The sequence below is a fragment of the Esox lucius genome, chromosome 17 (assembly GCF_011004845.1).
Source record: "Esox lucius isolate fEsoLuc1 chromosome 17, fEsoLuc1.pri, whole genome shotgun sequence".
NCBI lineage: Eukaryota > Metazoa > Chordata > Actinopteri > Esociformes > Esocidae > Esox > Esox lucius.
This window is the reverse complement of record NC_047585.1, coordinates 42,154,267-42,174,042: the sequence shown is the minus strand read 5'-3', so window position 1 is coordinate 42,174,042 and position 19,776 is coordinate 42,154,267. Positions and strand designations below refer to the sequence as shown.

General features: G+C 44.2%; 2 protein-coding genes and 1 long non-coding RNA gene across 3 annotated transcripts; all 3 read left to right on the top strand.

The window, feature by feature from the left end:
* The first annotated feature begins 1,613 nt into the window (after positions 1–1,613).
* Positions 1,614–5,315, top strand: snrpb (small nuclear ribonucleoprotein polypeptides B and B1). Its single transcript, XM_010880733.3, has 7 exons — positions 1,614–1,759; positions 2,687–2,838; positions 3,127–3,238; positions 3,364–3,516; positions 3,876–4,005; positions 4,447–4,572; positions 5,021–5,315. The coding sequence occupies exons 1-7, from the start codon at positions 1,757–1,759 to the stop codon at positions 5,056–5,058; spliced, it is 714 nt and encodes a 237-aa protein (XP_010879035.1). The 5' UTR covers positions 1,614–1,756; the 3' UTR covers positions 5,059–5,315.
* A 971-nt stretch (positions 5,316–6,286) lies between these two features.
* ddx27 (DEAD (Asp-Glu-Ala-Asp) box polypeptide 27) lies at positions 6,287–17,699 on the top strand. Its single transcript, XM_010880734.5, has 21 exons — positions 6,287–6,658; positions 6,948–7,100; positions 7,334–7,393; positions 7,549–7,762; positions 7,849–7,892; positions 8,089–8,175; positions 8,486–8,591; positions 8,776–8,949; positions 9,461–9,611; positions 9,901–10,000; positions 10,380–10,521; positions 11,375–11,528; positions 11,736–11,817; positions 12,996–13,173; positions 13,426–13,532; positions 13,628–13,724; positions 15,048–15,139; positions 15,701–15,821; positions 16,747–16,843; positions 17,200–17,274; positions 17,386–17,699. Exons 1-21 carry the CDS (start codon positions 6,572–6,574, stop codon positions 17,399–17,401), a joined length of 2,337 nt encoding a protein of 778 aa, XP_010879036.1. The 5' UTR covers positions 6,287–6,571; the 3' UTR covers positions 17,402–17,699.
* A 301-nt stretch (positions 17,700–18,000) lies between these two features.
* LOC106024712 lies at positions 18,001–19,628 on the top strand. Its single transcript, XR_001198487.4, has 3 exons — positions 18,001–18,181; positions 19,115–19,209; positions 19,302–19,628. It is a non-coding gene; the product is annotated as an uncharacterized LOC106024712 (long non-coding RNA).
* Positions 19,629–19,776: the final 148 nt, after the last annotated feature.

Sequence of the window (19,776 nt, the reverse complement as noted above, 5' to 3'; positions counted from 1 at the left end):
TGAAGAAATATGCAGACCAGAGCATTATACAGAACTTACATGAAAATAATATTATGCAAATCCATAGGTAAGGAAGAAAAGGCTCTCCTTCCAGAAGCAGCACTCAAACAAGGAGACGTGACAAAAGCCACAGAGACGCCAAAAACGTGTTGAAGGAGCTACAGAGTTTAATGGCTGTGAGTGGAGGAAGGGGGCCCCAGTGAACCGTACGAAGCTCCGCATAACACTGAGCTCTATGAATGGCTGCCAATAAGGAAGGAGTTTCTCAAAAAAAGGACCATCTCAAAGCATGTCTTGAGTCATGCCAGAAAGCATGAGAGTGACCCACTGTGGTCAGATGAGACCAAGACTTTCCTTTTTGGCCAAACCTGAAACCGCTTTGTGTGGCACCAAACACTGCCCACACACCATCCCAAACGTTAAGTTAGATGGTGGCAGGATCATGTAGTGAGGTTGCTTCTGATCAGCAAGGACTGGGCATCCTGTTAAAATATTTAAAAATATATAATAATATGAATATATCAATATTGCTTATTAATAAAACAAAACCTGGTCTGATATCTTTATCTGAGTGTCTTGCATAGATTTTTTACGTATTTATGCAAGCGGTAAGCTGTGCCGTGTAGCTTAGGTCCAGATGAACATGTAATAGGAAAGTGAGGAGAGAAAAATAAACTGCCATACCTTGTATGGCTCATTATTATCTGGACGTGTATGTGGACCACTGGAACTGTCTCCAGGCCTTACTTGAGAATATGACTGCAGACAGCAGCAGCAGGAGGAATTCTGACGTGTATAGGAACATCTTTTCTGTTTCAGTACAACCAAATGGCTCCGAATTCATTGGAGTTCAATCGATCAGTCAAATGTATTTTGTAAAGCAGTTATACATCAGGAGTTGTCATGAAACCCTTTTACAGAAACCAAGCTTGAAAACACCAATTAAAATGTTTCACATTCTGAAGATAAGAATTCATAAGGGCCTGAAACCAGAACAGAGGAAGGATGCAATATAGACCTGGCACACCATCACCAGAGAAAATACCCAGTGTCTGGTGATCATGATTCAGGCAATCATTGCATGCAAAGGACCACCAAGTTCTAAACAGGACTACCTTATTTTAAATAATGTTAATCTGTCCAAATACGTTTGATAACCTAAAGTGGGGGGCTATGTACAAAAAATGCTAAATGTTTAATCCAATATCAATGACAATATCCTGAAATATAAGCTGACAATCTGCATTTTGACCCGACTGTCATTGTTTAGTTCAAAAGCAATGTGCTGGAATACAGAAAATACGTGTCATTGTCTCAGTACTTTCACTCTGAAAGTATTGGAACAGTTGCACCTTTGGATTTTAAATGAAACAATTCCTATGAGGTTATAAAAGTTTAGATTTTAAGCTTTTATTTAACGTTATTTGTGTACTGATTGGTTTACCATTTAGAAATGACGAAATTGTTTTTACATTGTCCACATTCAGAGCGTTAAATAAAATATGTATATATTCTTTTTGCTGTTTTAAATGTGTTTATATTAATTATGAAATGAGAATATCAGTTTAGTGTTAGAAATGTCAGAATGAATGAACTACGGTTCTTTTAACAGGGTGCACAATAACCCTAACGTCACTTCCTGTATCTCATCGATAAAGACGGACCTGGCAGCACCGAGTTTGGGTGCTTCGCGGGTCAATTTTTCTAGTTTGTTTGGCGGCATCCGAGTTACATCGGAGCCATCTGAACTGCAACCATGGTAAGACTTTATTCTTAAACCAGTTGAGTGGTTATGTATCTGTTTTATCATACATTTTTAGTTTTTTTTATTGATTGGTAATGTTTCTCTCCTGTGTCAACGTCAGTACAACGTAGCTAGGCTTGTAGGCCATTGTTTCACCCTTGTCCCAACTCTTGTTAAACAGGGTCCAATGGCTGCATTTATTAACTATTGTAAACGATTTTATGTTTCTGTTTATTGTGCATTTGCGTAACATTTCGACAGTAGCTTCTGTTCCACGCGTAAACATGGCTTTAGTTGCTATGCTCCGACATTGTTTGAGCTAGGTACTGTAGCCTTGGCTTACTGGTACAGTTGGTTCATACAAACATTATCATGCTTCCAACTCCTAGCCAGCCCGCCAACTTTGCAATGGACGTTAACGTTGCCCTGAATCCATTTGCATATATATATATTTTTAGTAGTAGGAATATATTAAAGCAGCAGTATGTAGTATTTAACTCCGTAAAACTGCATTCACACCAGAAAGGTTTGCTTGCTACGTAATCGATTCTCTGCCGGTCAGAACGTGAATTTCGTTCCCTGTTTTTATAACCACCAGCCATGTTTATGGGAAGCTGGAGATCGTATGGTTCAGGTTCACCTGGAAGACCAACTGTTGAATTTAGCCAATCACAGGACAGATTTAATGACCCCCGTGAGGAACTAAATGCTACAACCAAAGCCCTGAGTCCCTTCAGGAACAGGGTCTCTTACCTCTGACTAGGCTCGGCCTGGCCTCTTAGAAGTTTTGGGTTGTTTGTTCTGTGGCACTGATGATCATTTTGGCTGAACCTGATGCTGAAACCAATTGAAGCAGGATTACTCTGAGCCCAGAACTGGGATTAATGTTGACTCTTAAAATCCTGTTTTTCATCATTAATCAATGTGCGCCTGTTTTTTCAGACGGTTGGAAAGAGCAGCAAGATGCTGCAACACATCGACTTCAGGATGAGATGCATCCTCCAGGATGGGCGAATCTTCATCGGGACTTTCAAGGCCTTCGACAAACACATGAACCTCATCTTGTGTGACTGTGACGAGTTCAGAAAGATCAAGTAAGATATCGGGTCGCCTTTTGACGAGTACCGCTTACACTTGTAAAATAGAAATGGCACTATATGCATCCGAATGTAAACATGGATGAGCTAGGTATGAGGCGTTTGGGTGGATTTTTTTTTTTTTTAAAGGGGGCCTGCAACTGTTATGGTCCCTGATGACCGATCATATTCAAACTGAAGCATGTAGTATCAAACTTTTCCCACAGTCGCTTTTCCTTTTTTAAATGCATGGGTGTGTTATGTATTCTGCCTGCTTCTGGTTTTAACCCTCCACTTTCTTGACAGGCCCAAGAATTCCAAACAGCCTGAGCGTGAAGAGAAGAGGGTACTGGGCCTGGTGTTACTGAGAGGGGAGAACTTAGTCTCAATGACCGTGGAAGGACCGCCTCCCAAAGATGTAAGCCTTCTCTGGTGTTTCTAACTCAAGCACATGTCATACTTTAGGCTTTTTATCATACCTGGACTTCTTTCTGCAAAGAGTTATGGTGCCGTAATCTCACCTGTTTGTGCCCCTTGCTTTAGACTGGAATTGCCCGTGTGCCACTGGCTGGTGTGGCAGGTGGCCCGGGAGTGGGCAGAGCGGCTGGCCGCGGCGTCCCAGCTGGCGCACCCATGCCCCAGGCCCCCGCAGGCCTTGCCGGGCCGGTCAGAGGAGTAGGGGGTCCCTCGCAACAGGTAACGGGGTTATTTCCTGTAATGTGGTGGATGATCGCTAGGGTTCCTCCACCCGCTGGTTCTTTAAAGGTCACATTTTTCAAGTGTAGTTTCTGAGGCGGTGATGATTTTCATTTGAGCTGAACCTGGTGCTGATGAAGCTCATTGAAGCAGGATTACTCTGAGCCCAGACCTGGTCCCCCTCGGCCTGAGGTTTTCCATGTCCATGCAGGGTAGCCGAAGCACTCTAAAGGCTTCAGTGAGCAAGGCTGTGGTATTATTTTTGAAGGTTGTCAGGCAAGCTTTCCCTGTTGGCGGCTTGGTTCTATACCATGTTGTACTGCCGGGATGGTGTTAAATACTCCCCCCTCCCCCCACAGGTGATGACCCCCCAGGGCCGGGGAACAGTCGCTGCCGCGGCAGCCGGGGCCACCCTCGCTGGCGCCCCCACCCAGTACCCGCCAGGAAGAGGAGGACCCCCTCCAATGGGTCGTGGCGCACCGCCCCCAGGTAAAGACCGTCCCAAAGCATATTTCAGGGGTGATCACGTGGGTGATCTGAGACTGGTCCTGTTGCAGCGTTTATAAGTCAAGAGCTGATCTATTAGTTCATCAGGGTTGCGTCTGTTCTGAAACAGTCGCTCCGTTTAAAATCCTCTCCCTTGTGTTTGTGTGGGGGCTGTTGTCCGTCTTACATGCTGGGATTCATTATCGTAGTTCTTTTGGGACTTAGAATCCAGTGGCCTTCCCAAAACTGACATGGTCACTGTGGCACAGCTTTGGTTTTGATGAAAGGCAACATCCTGTCAGGTAGCCTGATGTCCAGTCCTGTTGGGGGATTTGCGCTGGGTGAACATGGCAAACGTCTGACTGTGTGCAACCATCACTTTGTCCCTCTAAACATCTGAAATATACTTTCAATGATTATGATCCTCCGTCTGACCCATTGCAGGCATGATGGGCCCTCCCCCAGGCATGAGGCCACCCATGGGTCCTCCAATGGGAATGCCCCCTGGACGCGGAGCACCAATGGGCATGCCCCCTCCTGGCATGAGGCCGCCGCCCCCGGGCATGAGAGGTGAGGATACATTTTGAGTTTCACTTGCCCAGCTGCCTGTGTGGGTATCCTAATTAACAATGTGATTGTCAGAATTATTTCAGCCTCAAGCTCAGAATTGGGTTTTCTGTATATGCGGTCTGTGAAATGGGTCGTGTTTGAGGTAATCAAAATGACTGCCGGAGGACTGGGTGGTGTTACGTGGTGGTAGTAGTAGATCATTTAGTTAGTTTACTTATAATGCGTTGTTGGAGCATCTCTAACGTTGTAGGTTCTGAGGCGGTGATGATTTTCATTTGAGCTGAACCTGATGCTGATGAAGCTCATTGAAGCAGGATTACTCTGAGCCCAGAACCACTCACACTCAACCAACCAGTGATTTTTCCCTTCAAGTCTACCAGGAAAGAGAACATGTGAAGTTCTGTTTGATCTGCGGTGGTTGTCAACCTTGTCTGTTCTTTTTTTCCAGGCCCCCCTCCTCCTGGCATGCGTCCTCCCAGGCCGTGACTCCGTCCATTGGACTAAGATGTCTTCTACTCCCTCACAAATGTCCCAGACTTTCTGGGTTCTTGTATAGTTCAACTTTTGTATTTTTCTTTTTCTTTTTTAAATAAAGAGTCTCATTGACAATTTGTTTTAAAATGACTGCCTCTGATTTGATATGCAGATGTATGTTTGTGAATTTGTGTTTTGCTGAGGTAGTTGCTCAGTGAGGATGGTTGTTGTTAGACTATGGTCTTAATAAATTTCTCAGAGGAAGCTTATTCTTGGCTGCTTGTGTTTTTCAATCCACTGTTTGTCTGATTTGATGCCCCTAATCCTTTAACTCTGACTGTGGCGTCTGTAAAGGAGCATGGTGACAGTGTAATAGTTTATAATGGGTTTTGCTGTTCAAATCATATACACTAAATTCTATACTGCATTATTTGCGTCTGTTATGATGTTTTTGGCCAGAGTTACATTATCAGGGAGGAACATCTGTACCTCTAGTGATGGCCTTTTGAGGCTTTGTTACTGTTCTTCTAGCAGCAGGATATTATGCTACCACATAAAAGCAATCATTAGAATATATGACAATGTAGTTAATCTACTCTACATTTTGTTTAATGTCTGTTCCAATGTTATTTCAGTCTAAATTAACTGTTGCCTTATGTCATTTATTTTATTGTGATAAAAATGAGTGCTGCCAGCATAACCTGAAGCCTTGATTGGCCCATTACTAGCCAAACTAATTCCATTTGGATGAGGGTGTTTTTAAGAAAAGGACATCTTTTGAGTTGCCTTGGGGAGAAGTTAATCGGTGTGAATAAATGGTCCTTTAGGCCAGTTGCTAATCACCTGTCCCGTGGCAGTCAGTTGCTTAAATAGACAAATGTCCTTAATGTGTTATTTTGGATTCATACCTAACTTTTTTTTAGGTTAGGCAGGGGTGTCAAACCGGTTCCACGGAGGGCCGAGTGTCTGCAGGTTTTTGGTTTTTCCTATAAATTGGTTCCTAGTTCATACCTACACAACCAGGTGAGGGTAGAAACTAACCAATCAGTGACCTAATTAACCAATCAAGTACAAGGAGAGAGCAAAAACCTGCAGACACTCGGCCCTCCGTGGAACCGGTTTGACACCTGTGGGTTAGAGCATTCACTTTTTTTACGGACTACTGCAGTTCAACAGTATGTAGTTATTCAATGTATGCGTTAAACCCCGATGCGGTAGGTGGCGCTGTAACACCTATGACGGACCGGATGTCGGGGTCCTATTTTCGTGTAAACACGTGTGGCAAGTGATTTCCAGCATGATGAGTTCAACGCTCTCATGCAACCGCAATTGTAAAGTCTAATTTAACCTTAAATATATAGCGGGATTCGTGTGCAGATTGATTTGCTACTATTATTAAACTAAAACATTTTTTGTTAGCCTTTACTAAGTTTGCACAATAGCTATCCCCAGCTAGGCACAGACCTTAGCATTGCATTGGGTAGCTAGCCAGAAGTGTTTTTGTTGAAACTCTAGAAACCGAAACATGTTGTCAGATTTGGACCTGGTCGGGACCATTCAAGACCATGATGATGTGCCAGAGGAGCCAGATTCCGAGTCTGATGACGAAGCTGTAAGTTTAGAAACAATAATTTCAACCAACCTACCTGAAGTTGTCCAACCAAGTCCTGTCTGTTAACACATAATGCATGTGTGTATTGCCTATGGGCACGGTGTCCTTTGGTTTTATCAACTGTAGAAAGACGAATGTGACAATGAATGCATTAGAAATTACCTGGGACCCAAGTTTTGTTAAAATAGTTGGTGACGTACCTAGGGCAACGGATAACTGGTGTTGAATTTGACTGATTAGAAGTTCCAGCGTCGCAGTGTTAGTTATGCCTCAAGCTCTTTGCTAACAGGAACAGCCGATTGTCCTCAACAAGAAGAAGAAAGCATTAAAACAGGGTCACGGTGCTGGGGACTTCAGTGCTGACTTCGAGTTTGGAGAGCAGGATGGACTATACAGCGAGGACTGGGCAATGGCTGATGTGATGGCACAGCTGAAAAAAAGGGTACGTTTGCCCATCCGAGAATATACAAGCAGCTGTAACTTTGGCTACAGAAGTTTAAGGCTTGTAGAATTGTTGCCAGTCAAGTCCTTGAGCAAACACTTGAGTTAAATGTAACTGTCACATTTGGCTGAGCAGAGACCTGCTGATGGCCGAGCGACATGCTGATGTAAATATGACTTCTGAAAACGTCACTAGTACAACATTTTAAATCTCTTCTGGCTGTTGTGCTGCAGAAAGCCCCAACCACCTTGGATGAGAAGATTGAGAAAGTACGCAAGAAGCGCAAAACAGAGGTAAGCTCAGACCTGTAGTTAGAAGTTAAGTATGAAGTTAATTAACATCAGATTTTTATTGCTTCATTATACATTTTGCCCATGAATCACCACAATTCCTAGGATGTCTGATTTATGAGTTTGTATTACCACTTTACAATTGATTGTCTATACAGGAGAAGTTTGGGGCAAAGACAACAGAAAAACCTGTGGATCCCGTAAAGGAGGCAGAGGACTCTGAAGAGGAGGAGGAAGATGATGGTGAAGAGGATGAGGAAGATGAGAAACCTGATGTCACTCAAGATGGGGCTGAGGCATCAGATGACGAAGACGAGGTTGACGACGAAGAGGAGTTTACATCAGGCGATGAAGAGGTTCTCACAAAAGCAGGTGGGCTGAGCTCGAAGGAGCTAATTGAATTTTTGCGCGTTTGCTGTTGATGCTCACTAACTTGTTAAACATGATTTCCCTGACAGACACTGTGAGAGACAAAGGCAGAAAGAAGAAAAAGGCCGAAGAGGTGAGCTGCGCTCGATTCCTACACTACACTCAAACCTGCCTCAGCTTTTCACATGCTGCTGGCGTGTATGGGCAGCCGTGGGTTTGTTTATATTGCTAGCTCTCTGTTCGTGTAGATAATGGCTGTCTGAGTTGTTTTTTTAACTGTGTGTTATTCTATTGGCTGTTTGCCTTCCTTATTCCTTTCTCGCCTTCAGCCCCCAGAGGCCTTCTTTGCTGATGCCTCAGCCTATGATGACCAACTCATGTTTCCCGACATGAACCTCTCCCGGCCCATTCTGAAGGTGGGCCACGTTCATTTGGGTGTTTGTACAAAGCCTAGCAGCGTGTGTCACAATTTAAGTTACTTGTTTTCACTCGAAGCGGAGCGGTACGCCATTGGCTGACAAGAAAAAGCAAAGGAGCATGTGTGTGTGTGACTGAGGCTGTAGTTCATGAATAAATTAAAATAATTATTGCGTAATGTCAATTGAAAGCGTAGCGTGTGACTATGCTGTGCTGAAATTGGGCAGGTTATTTAGCAGGAAGTTTTTTTTTTTTTTTAATGGAACGGGTCTCTGATCTTCTGGGGTTTGACACTCTGTCTGTTTTCAGGCTATCACTGCTATGGGCTTCAAGCAGCCCACTCCCATCCAGAAGGCCTGTGTGCCTGTGGGGCTTCTGGGTAAAGACATCTGCGCCTGTGCGGCTACTGGCACCGGTAAAGGAGATGCGGCACACGACACACCTGGCACACTCAAAATAATACTTTCCTTGCGATGTACTGACTGTATTCAGGGGTCCGGCTGAGGGTGACCCAAAAGGCCATATAGTAAACAATCTAGTCTGTGAAGAAAGGAATGTCAACTCTTTTCATGTGTTTCTCCCTCATTCCCTCCTTCCAGGTAAGACTGCCGCGTTCATGCTTCCGGTCCTGGAGCGGCTGATTTACAAGCCTAAGGAAGCCCCGGTGACCCGTGTGCTGGTTCTGGTCCCTACCCGTGAGCTGGGCATCCAGGTGCACGCTGTTGCCCGGCAACTGGCCCAGTTCACCAGTGTCACCACCTGCCTGGCCGTTGGTGAGCAAACTGGACCGGAGATCCAAAATGGTCGCTGATTGAGAGCCAGTGTCTGTCTCGGTTTTAATGTAGCTAGCCTTGTTCTAGGGTCCGCTTCAGGGACTATCCTATACTGGTCCTTGACCATAATGCATTGCTAATCGGCACAAGCAGCTGGGACCTGGCTCCCATCTTCCCCCAATGGTGTCAGAGGAAATCCGAAGCATTCTGTTTGAATAGGTGCTATTCAGCCTAACATGGTCTGTACTGAAAATCAGAGGTCGGACATCACTCGCTCAGGCTTTTCTGTTAAGTCTGATACTTAAGGTGACCATCTTCCTGCCTTGGAGTTTAGTGGAGTTTTTTAATTGGATCCTGTTTTTTCGTTTGAGTGGAGTGCTTTTCAGTGATCAGTTATCGGGATATATGAATACAGTGAATTGCTGTGAATAATGTGTGACTGTGATGTGTACTGGTTCACCTGGATGTCCGGGCAATGAGTCACGATTGATTTTTGGACGGATGGCTGTAGGCGGTCTGGACCTGAAATCCCAGGAGGTGGCGCTGCGGATGGGACCAGACGTCTTGATCGCCACGCCGGGCCGACTGATTGACCACTTGCACAACACGCCTTCCTTTGAGCTCAGCCAGATCGAGATCCTGATCCTGGATGAGGCTGATCGGTGAGGATGTTTCGTGCTCATCCACTTTTCAGCCGCCTGCCTGCAAATGAATGCCTGGTCATTTTTCCCGTCTAGTTATCAATGTCTTTGATAAGACACTATATGTCTGGACTCGGTGAGGGCTAAATACATTTTCACCATAGGATACTATCAGTTTTTAGGTAGAGGCTACTTAAAATGTAGAGGCTACGAGAAAAATACGATGCTGTTTTTCAGTCGGTAACTGTAATAACCAGATTTGATCTATTATATGATTTCCATGCGTCCTAAAAGTTTACCTGAATTATAGGATGCTGGACGAGTACTTTGAGGAGCAGATGAAGGAGATCATCAGGATGTGTGCGTACCAGAGACAGACCATGCTGTTTTCGGCCACCATGACCGACGAGGTGAGCACACAACCTGCATTCCTCCTCAAAGGACCTGGAGCCTGTTGTCCATTAATGGACCGAGTCAGACAGTGGGTGTGGACCGAGTCAGACAGTGGGTGTGGACCGAGTCAGACAGGGGGTGTGGACCGAGTCAGATGATGTTCATTCACAGATAATAGTAATTAGTTGACAAATTGTTTTACATGTGCTGTATCTGGTGTATATCTAATACGTGGAACGGCTGGGCGTTTGAGAACCACCGACCAAAATGGCGTTTTACTTTGTGTTTAGACACAAAATTCTAGACCATATAATTCAACACTGAATATCGATGCTTAGTTTCAGATTACTCTTCCACCCAGTGACTTAAGCATTTGTTTGTCTGTACTTCGTCCAGGTGAAAGACTTGGCATCTGTTTCCCTGAAGCAGCCAGTGCGTATCTTTGTGAACAGCAACACAGACGTGGCGCCCTACCTCAGACAGGAGTTTGTCAGGATTCGACCGGCCCGGGAAGGTGACAGGGAGGCCATCGTGGCCGGTGAGTGCACTGCTGTGAGAAGGTTGTCGCTGTGAATTAGAAAACGGCTGGGTGCAGCTCCTTCATGTTGATTGGCTAAAAGCTGTGGTATATGTAAGCAATACGGAACATCGGGGTGCGCTCTGTGGCCAATATGCCACGGCTAGGAGCTTTTAGGCACGCCACGCTGTGGAGTGCATGGACACAGTGCTCAGCTGTGGTATGTTAATGATATTTCACAATCCACCGAGATGCCTTATTGTTATTAAACCTTTTCACGCGTGAGTTTCAAATATTCCTTAACGGCCCCCCAGCATGAGTTTTTTTTGCATCATAGTGTGGTCTTGAAACAATTACAATCAGGAAATAAAGATAGAAACACTGTTAGAGCTAAATGTGAGTAAATAACAGCGCGGCCTGTAAGAGTAAAATATATAAAAAGCATAGCGGCACCCACAACGGGGTAACGTAACTTCTAGAAGGTTTTTACAATGGTTTTGATCGGTTGTCAGCTCTTCCAGGAAATGTTAAGATGCTCTATAGTAGTCGCTAATATAATTAGTTTTTGTGTATTAGTGTTGGCTGTCTGTTGGTACGTAAGTAAGACTTCTTGTCCTGATTTGAATGCTTGCTACCTGGTTAATATCATAGTGTGGTCTTGAAACAATTACAATCAGGAAATAAAGTTATAAACACTGTTTGAGCTAAATGTGAGTAAATAACAGCGCGGTCTGTAAGAGTTGTAAGAGACCGTTCATGAAACCCCAGGGGTTTGGGGTGTCTTGCCAATGTACTGCGGCTGAGTGCTGTATGCAGGCACTCCGGGTCGTATGCCACTCGCCAGCTAGCGTGTGTACCTGTGTGTGTGTTTCAGCCCTGCTGACGCGGACGTTCCAGGACCACGTGATGCTGTTCACCCAGACGAAGAAGCAGGCCCACCGGATGCACATCCTGCTGGGCCTGATGGGCCTGAAGGTGGGAGAGCTGCACGGGAACCTGTCCCAGACCCAGAGACTGGAGAGCCTCAGGTACATGGACCCGACCAACACCCGGCCCGCAACGCCAAGCTGGCTTGGCTTGAATTACAGGAACCCAGAATCTTTGTTACTCACAATATTAGTAGCTGATTATCGCTACTAGTATTGGGGGGGGGGGGGATTATGTTCCGTTGCAGCTGGGAGGATGACCACTATACCCTGGTCACTGTTGAACTCTGACCTCTGTCTTGGCCCTAGGCGATTCAAAGATGAACAGATTGACATCCTGGTGGCCACAGACGTCGCGGCCAGAGGCCTGGATATCGACGGAGTCAAAACGGTGAGGGTTCCACGGGAAACGCGATCTACTGTGTTGTAATCAAATCAAAATGGTGGTTTCATCATGCAGGCAGATCTGAAATATGGACATTAATAACGTTTCCTCAATCTGATCCGTTAGCTCAGTTGGTCAGGCTTTAATTCCTACTTGGGTCGTAACTGGGCAGCACCTGTGGCCCTCTGGGAGTTGTAGGCAGGGAAAACTCGTTCTGTTTCTTCACAGGTGTTTGTAACCTTTAATATCGTCCTGTTGACAGTGCAACAATGCAAAATAACATGTTTGTAGTGCTGTGACTAAAGAATATTTGAAGTGTAGTCTTGGTTTCCATTTGGAGAATGCAGAGGAATGATCAGCTAAGTTTACGGAGTGTGGGAACAGGCATCAAAGCAGCGCACAGGGAGAAATGTTGATTATGGATCCTAGGTTTTCGGTTTAGTTATTCCATGTTTTGGTTATAGTAATTCAATTCATCGGTTTGATTGTAAAGTTTCACAAAAATGCCAGGCCATATCTGGCCTCATATCTGAGCATTGCACTCAACGAATACCTCAGTGTTTGTTATGCTGTAATAGTGAGAACATCTTACAGGTGAACTAGACTGGACATATTGTCTGCTTGAGTGTTGGGACAGAAATGTATACATACAGGTTCTTTAATGGTTTGATCTGAACAGCTTGTGTGCAGTTGTTATAGTTTTTCCGTTCAGCATGGCCACGTGTGAGTTTCACCTCTGCTCTGGAACATTCCTCCTATACACATCAGAGAGCTTCATTTAACTTAACACCAAGATTGTTCCATGGACCTCTTTATTGAGTATTTCATTTCTGCAGATTTTTATAAAACCTGTTGGGCACCATCGGTGTGGGGGCTTAGAAAACACTGTTAAATCCACAAAATCCTTATTAAATCTTGGCAATGAAAAATGTGATGAATTTAACAACATAAGGGCATAATTAGCTATTTGCAACCAAGCGCAGTTTCCACGTTGTCAAAAGACTATAAATGAAGGACTATTGCAAACCCCTGTCTATCTAGGTCAGTTTCATGAAATGACAGTGTCTTAATGACCTCCTTGTTCTAACACATTCCTTTCTAAAAAACCAGGTGGTCAACTGCGCCATTAAGACCGTTGTAGATTATGGCTAAGTCCCTGCTAAAAGTCTTGCGGTCCTTCCCAGGTGATCAACTTCACCATGCCGAACACCGTGAAGCACTATGTCCACCGGGTTGGACGCACTGCCCGCGCCGGCAAAGTGGGCCGCTCTGTGTCCCTGGTGGGTGAGCTGGAGAGGAAGATGCTCAAAGACATTGTCAAGAAGGCCAAGGCCCCTGTGAAGGCCCGAGTCCTGCCACAAGGTAAAAGCTCACCGGCAGGACGGTGGTAGAATTCTGCCTGGATGCGTCTTTCCCTGCTTCTTTGAGGAAGGATCTATACGTGTGTTGCTACTGCTGTAGACTTGTTAGCTGCGCTGTGAGTTTTAATGTGTTGATTTTCATTTTAAAAAACTGTCTGTTCCACATTAATTGAAAAGAGCGTTTTTATTTCGGCTCCAATAGTATTTAATTTTGGGTTTGGGCTTTCATGGTGACTGGTGATTCTGTGTTCAGAGGTGATTCTGAAGTTCCGCGACCTGATTGAGAAGCTGGAGAAGGACGTGTACGCTGTGATGCGGCTGGAGAAAGAGGAGAGGGCCATGGCCCATTCAGAGGCTCAGGTATAAAGCTGTGTGTGTAGTCAGTGTTGTGTACCTGGATAACAGTGCCTTCCTATGTTGGTCATTTATGTATGTGCATTTTGTGCCTCGTTCAGATCAGCGTTGCACAGAAGCGTCTGACGCAGAAAGCAGAAGAGACAAACCTCCAGAGGACGTGGTTCCAAACGCATGACGAGCGCAAGAAAGAGCGCAGTGAGTACCGCACGTTGTAGATCTGCCAGAGACACTACTGTCATAACATTACCGCACGTTGTAGATCTGCCAGAGACACTACTGTCATAACATTACCGCACGTTGTAGATCTGCCAGAGACACTACTGTCATAACATTAACGCACGTTGTAGATCTGCCAGACACACTACTGTCATAACATTACCGCAGGTTGTAGATCTGCCAGAGACACTACTGTCATAACATTACCGCACGTTGTAGATCTGCCAGAGACACTACTGTCATAACATTAACGCACGTTGTAGATCTGCCAGACACACTACTGTCATAACATTACCGCAGGTTGTAGATCTGCCAGACACACTACTGTCATAACATTAACGCACGTTGTAGATCTGCCAGACACACTACTGTCATAACATTACCGCAGGTTGTAGATCTGCCAGAGACACTACTGTCATAACATTACCGCAGGTTGTAGATCTGCCAGAGACACTACTGTCATAACATTACCGCAGGTTGTAGATCTGCCAGACACACTACTGTCAAAACATTACTGCACGTTGTAGATCTGCCAGACACACTACTGTCATAACATTACCGCACGTTGTAGATCTGCCAGACACACTACTGTCATAACATTACCGCACGTTGTAGATCTGCCAGACACACTACTGTCATAACATTACCGCACGTTGTAGATCTGCCAGACACACTACTGTCATGACATTACCGCACGTTGTAGATCTGCCAGAGACACTACTGTCATAACATTACCGCACGTTGTAGATCTGCCAGACACACTACTGTCATAACATTACCGCACGCTGTAGATCTGCCAGACACACTACTGTCATAACATTACTGCACGCTATAGACCTGCCAAACACTCTCTTTATGGTTACATTTAAGTAATTTAGTAGGTGTTCTTATCCAGAGTGACTCAGCGAGTGCATGCAGTTCATTTTGTACTGGCGCCTCTGAGCTCTACAAGTTAGTCAAGATGGGACCCCTGGAATAAGACCCAGCCAGGTTCAGTGTTTGCAGAAAAAGACTGCAGTTAATAGTGTAGTTTATTGAAAATACTGCCCCAGAATTGGCTATCATTTTGCACTGTAGAGCAAATTTATAGAGCAATTTTTTTCTGCAATGGCTGGTTCAAAATACCACTTTTGACTCTAGTTGACTCTATATTTTCCTCAGTTTTAAAACAAAATTATTTGCTTTTTGTAAGCCTTTATGGTATAACAGTGAGAAGGTGTTTGTGTGGTTTGTGAGCACTTTATGAGGCACCATCTGCAAAGTTTGTGACTTAACTTTTGACTCTTCATCTGTTTTCGCCAGTGACTAAAGCTCTGGCAGACTTTGATTTGGCCCTGAGAGGGAAGAAGAAGAGGGAAAAGTTCATCAAGGAGGGAAAAAAGAAAGAGTTGTCGGTATGTGTGTGTTTGGATGTTTTTACTGTCTTAGGGAGGTCCTCGTTAAGATAGGCAAACCATCAAATTTTAAGAAATGAAGTGAGGCTGTTTGGGTGGTCCTCACTTTGACAAGAAGCAACATCTGACTTGGTTAACTATAGTGTTTTAATTAAAGTTGAGGTTAGATACAGGTGTAGTTATGGCCAAAAGTTCTTAATGGCAGTCAAATTCCAGTCTTCACCTTGATAGTAAAGTGTGCGTGCGTGCGTGCCTACCCTTTCAAGACCAAAATTCAAACTTTCCTGACAAAAGAAAGCTTTGCCAGTCTTGAATCAGAGGTAGGTTTGGGCATTGCAGGTAAGGTTATCAACATTGGGATTAGGTTTAGTCTTAAGTTTAGGTTAGGTTTTGGTTAGTCATGAAAAACATTGTTAGACAATTTTTCTTGTTGACTAGTTATGGTTTAGGTGCTGCTGTTTTTTGTGTTTTTTTTTGTTTTCTTAATGTTAATTACAGAATTCCTGTGCCATCATTAAATACAATTTGTACAGTTAGCTGTGGATCTGTCCATCTTTCTAGCCGGAGGACAGAGCCCAGTTTGAGATCCTCAAGTCCCAGATGTATGCCGAGCGTTCTGCCAAGAGGGACCGCAAACCCAAAAGAGCCAGGGCCATGCCGGCGGACGAGCCAGTCCAAAAAGGTAGGTTTTCACCACACGTTAAAACGGTAAATGTCATTGGCGAACGGGAAGTGCAAATGTTGTAAAACATTGCACAGCCCCAAATGCTCTCTAAGCGGCAGGAGCACATCCATCTTTGTTCCGTCTTTCTGACCGTTAACTAGCAGACACTTCGACAGATGACGCGTAACACGCAGTTCTTTAAATTGCAACACATGGAAACATGGGAATCCCCAAAGTCCTTAGAAGTAACACCAGGAGACTGAGTTACGTATCTGACTACAGCCTCAATGCCGCGGTCAACCCTTATGACCTGGTTGTTAGGTTCCCCAAGTACCTTCATAAAAAAACATCTGTTCCTGGATTTACCTGTAAACAACCCAACCTAATTTCAGTAATTTAGCTCTCATTGAGAGTAAAATACAGCAGCGAGTGCGTCGTCTCATCCTCTCTCTAGATTAGCCAGTTTCCCAGCCGAACGAGGCGTCCTGTGCCCCGCGTGTCATTATTCACATTTAAATAATTTTGCAGACATTCTTATCCGGAGGGAGTTACGGTAGTGAGCTAATTCATTTATTTACTGAATCTAAACTAAATCTCAGCCATGGTGCTTCGGTATGGTGCCTTGGTTGGGAGTCAGTGCTTTGTTGTACAGCTTGAGGCCTGTGGCCAGTAATTGCAGTCTTAGTTGTGGCATACTGACAGTAGCTGTAGGGGTTCTGTAGCCCAGTGAGGGGTGGATGTCAGGTGGACTGGACGGACTTTGTCACGCTCTGGTGATTCACTGTGGTGACTCGGGTTCAGTTGTGGCTATTGGCTGGTAGATGCCTGCTTACTGACTACTGTCCAATTCACCTCATGTTTCTGGCTCCATCTGGTCATGTGGATGGAAAACTTACCGGACCAAATGATTCACAATTCTTTTTACTTTTTTTTTTGCATTTAGGAGCGAAACAGAAAGCCAGTAAACCAGGCAACCCGTCTGTATTTGACAAGGAACTTACAAACACCAGTAAGAAAGCACTCAAGCAGTACAGAGCCGGGTAAGTGTCTCTCGTAAATGGATGTTGTGATTTTAACATTAATGGAATAATGGAAAACATTATTATATTTTGGTGGAGGTACGCCCTTTGTATATTTAAGGGTTTATTAAACACCAGGGGCCTTTGGTAAAAACATGATATTAAGGCCTTGACACCAGTTTATTCACACTAGATTATGTAGTTCAACATTGCTGCCGCATGGTTGCAATTATGGCTGAAATACAGCTAGGGGAGCAGATACCACATCTCTGCTTTGTGGTGACCCAAGAATAATTTGGAAGGTTACCCAGAATAATTTCAATTATTTCAATGTTGTGTATGCATGTGACATGTACAGTATTATATCCCCCCCTCAGACCATCTTTTGAAGATAAGAAGAGGTTGGGAATTTCAACAAACAAGAAGGGGGGACGCTTCAAGTCCAAGGCCAAGTAAGTAACCCCCATTTGGCATGTTCCAAATGACCCTAACATCTGCTCCAATGGTTTCTAAATGTATAACATGCCCTGTGGTAAATGTCTGACACATTTGAACTGTTTCAGGTTTAGAAGAAGGTAGGAGCCGCATCGATGGAGGGGGGGAAACGCCAAAACCTGCCAATATGGACGGACGGATTGACCTACGTTGTATTTTTATTGCGGTCTGTCTTCTCAAAGCAGTGCTTTTATACATGTCAGTGAGGGGATAACGGAAAGAGGTAGCCCTGACTACACACAGAAAGAGAATTTTTCTGAAACCCCGCATTTTGTCACCCCATAATCTTTTCATCAGACACACCTGAGGTTATGTAACCACTGAACCATTCAGTGCTGAGATTTATTCACTGTGTTAATAAAGATATAAAGTTGAATCTGTATTATCCAAATGTGTGTATTTTTCTTTAATACTGAAACTATTTCAATAGTATTTACATAGTGGTCTTGCCCCCATAAAGCCATTATGTGGCTACCAGCTGCATTGATGTATCAATAGTATAATAATAATGTATCAATAGTGTATAATAACGTATCAATAGTGTATAATAATGTATCAATAGTATCATTTTTTTAGCCATCTAGACCTAATAGTACCTATAGCAAGGTTTTTAAGTTTCCTTTCTGACGAAGCTGTACCGGATGGAATGATGTCTGGAAAACGAAACTGACAGCTGAAACCTGACTGGTTTTATTCGAGGACCGCCTTACAGAACATCCAAACACCGGCAGGCACGGACGAAGAAGCGAGTCATCACGGTCGACCAGATAACGGAAACAGAAATACGTTTCTTTAAACATTGCTTCGGTTTTACAAATGTGGAATGGTATCCTCTCAACCAACAAAGTTCACAGTGATATAAAGGTAGGTTTATTATTTTTAGAGAAGATCTACGTATCACATCGTCCGCCATATTTTGACCGTTGATTTAGTATAACTACAGGATGTGCTACATCATTGGTGACACATTTGAGAAATGGTTGAATTCCCTTTCGTAATTCAGAAATTGAAAATAGATTAAGGATTCATAGCGCCTTGGACATAACACCTCCCAAGGTGGTGCGCATGTGACGATGTATCATTTATTCATTGTATCCAAGTGACGCAATGCTGTGGAAATCACGTCGTTTTTTCCCCACTGGGTGGGTTACATCTTCCACTAGAAAAATACTATTTATATGACCTTACAGGTAGTTTGGACAAAGGTCAATTACATTAAGGGCCCGTCAGTGTAAATTATCCTGTCACCTACTGTTTACTCGGATCTGAAATTGCCAGGATATCAGCAGTCCTGTGACTGAAATCAGTCCATTACTGGCAGTGCTTAACTGAACTTTGTCACGAGGAAGTATATTAGAAATATAATTGAATTGGCAGCTTAAACTTCAAATAACACAAAACATTTAGTCATTCTATTTAATAGGTTTTTATTAAAACTAGGTCGTAACAGCCCGTCACGGCAGACGATCGAGAAGTTACATCTCTGAAGGTTTGTAGGATATTTTTGTATCTGGAGGGTCCTCTATTGATGACAAAGTACGATATTAGTGTTTTTCAAATGTGTGGCCCAATACATTTAAAATAAAATTATTAGTTCTTCAGTTTTTAGCTTCTAATTCTTCTATTTAGCCTGTCATCACGTACAAGTGTAAATTAATGTGAGCTAAAGTTAAATACTTAAACGTTCCATTGTGAATTGCATTAATTTATGGTTGCTCTGGATTTGCATTACATTTACCTGTTGAAATTGCAGATAAACTTTTAATATTTTGCTGTACTTCATTCATTTTCTTAAAGGACTAATAGGGAGTCAAACCTAATGGACAAGTTATTCAGAGGGATGCCAGAAAGAGGTAGTCGAGGTGGAGCGAACCCCCTTGCTCACAGACGAGGTAAGGAGTCGAAATCCTGAATCTGATTTATTGTACTGTAAAAAGGCTTAGTCCATCAGAATAATCTAGATTGTTGTGTTTTTCTCCTCCAGGTGCCGATGGTGGTCAGAGAGTAGTTGAAGGGGGCGGGGAGAGAGGAGGTGTTAGTGGGAGCGACCCGAGGAAGGACAGAAAAATACGAGGTGATGGTGCAGGCGGAGGAAGCAGAGGAGCAGGGGAGGGTGGGAGGGGTAGTGGTGAAAGAGGAGGAGGCAGAGGAGCAAGAGAGGGTGGAAGGGGTAGTGGTGAAAGAGGAGGTGGCAGAGGAGGAAGAGAGAGAGCGGGAGACAAAGAAGTAAATGGGCTAGGAGGAAGACACAGAGGAGAAAGAGGAGAAGAGGGAGGAGGAGTTAGTGGAGAGGGGGGGCGCAGAGGAAGGAGACGAGGCGGGGGAGGGGGAGGTGGAGATAGAGAGGGAGGGAGGAGAAGAGAAGACAGTGGGGCAGGAGGAGAGAGAGAGAGAGGGGGAGGACGTGGAGAGAGTGGGGGAGGAGGAGGGAGAGAGAGAGGTGGAGAGAGTGGGGGAGG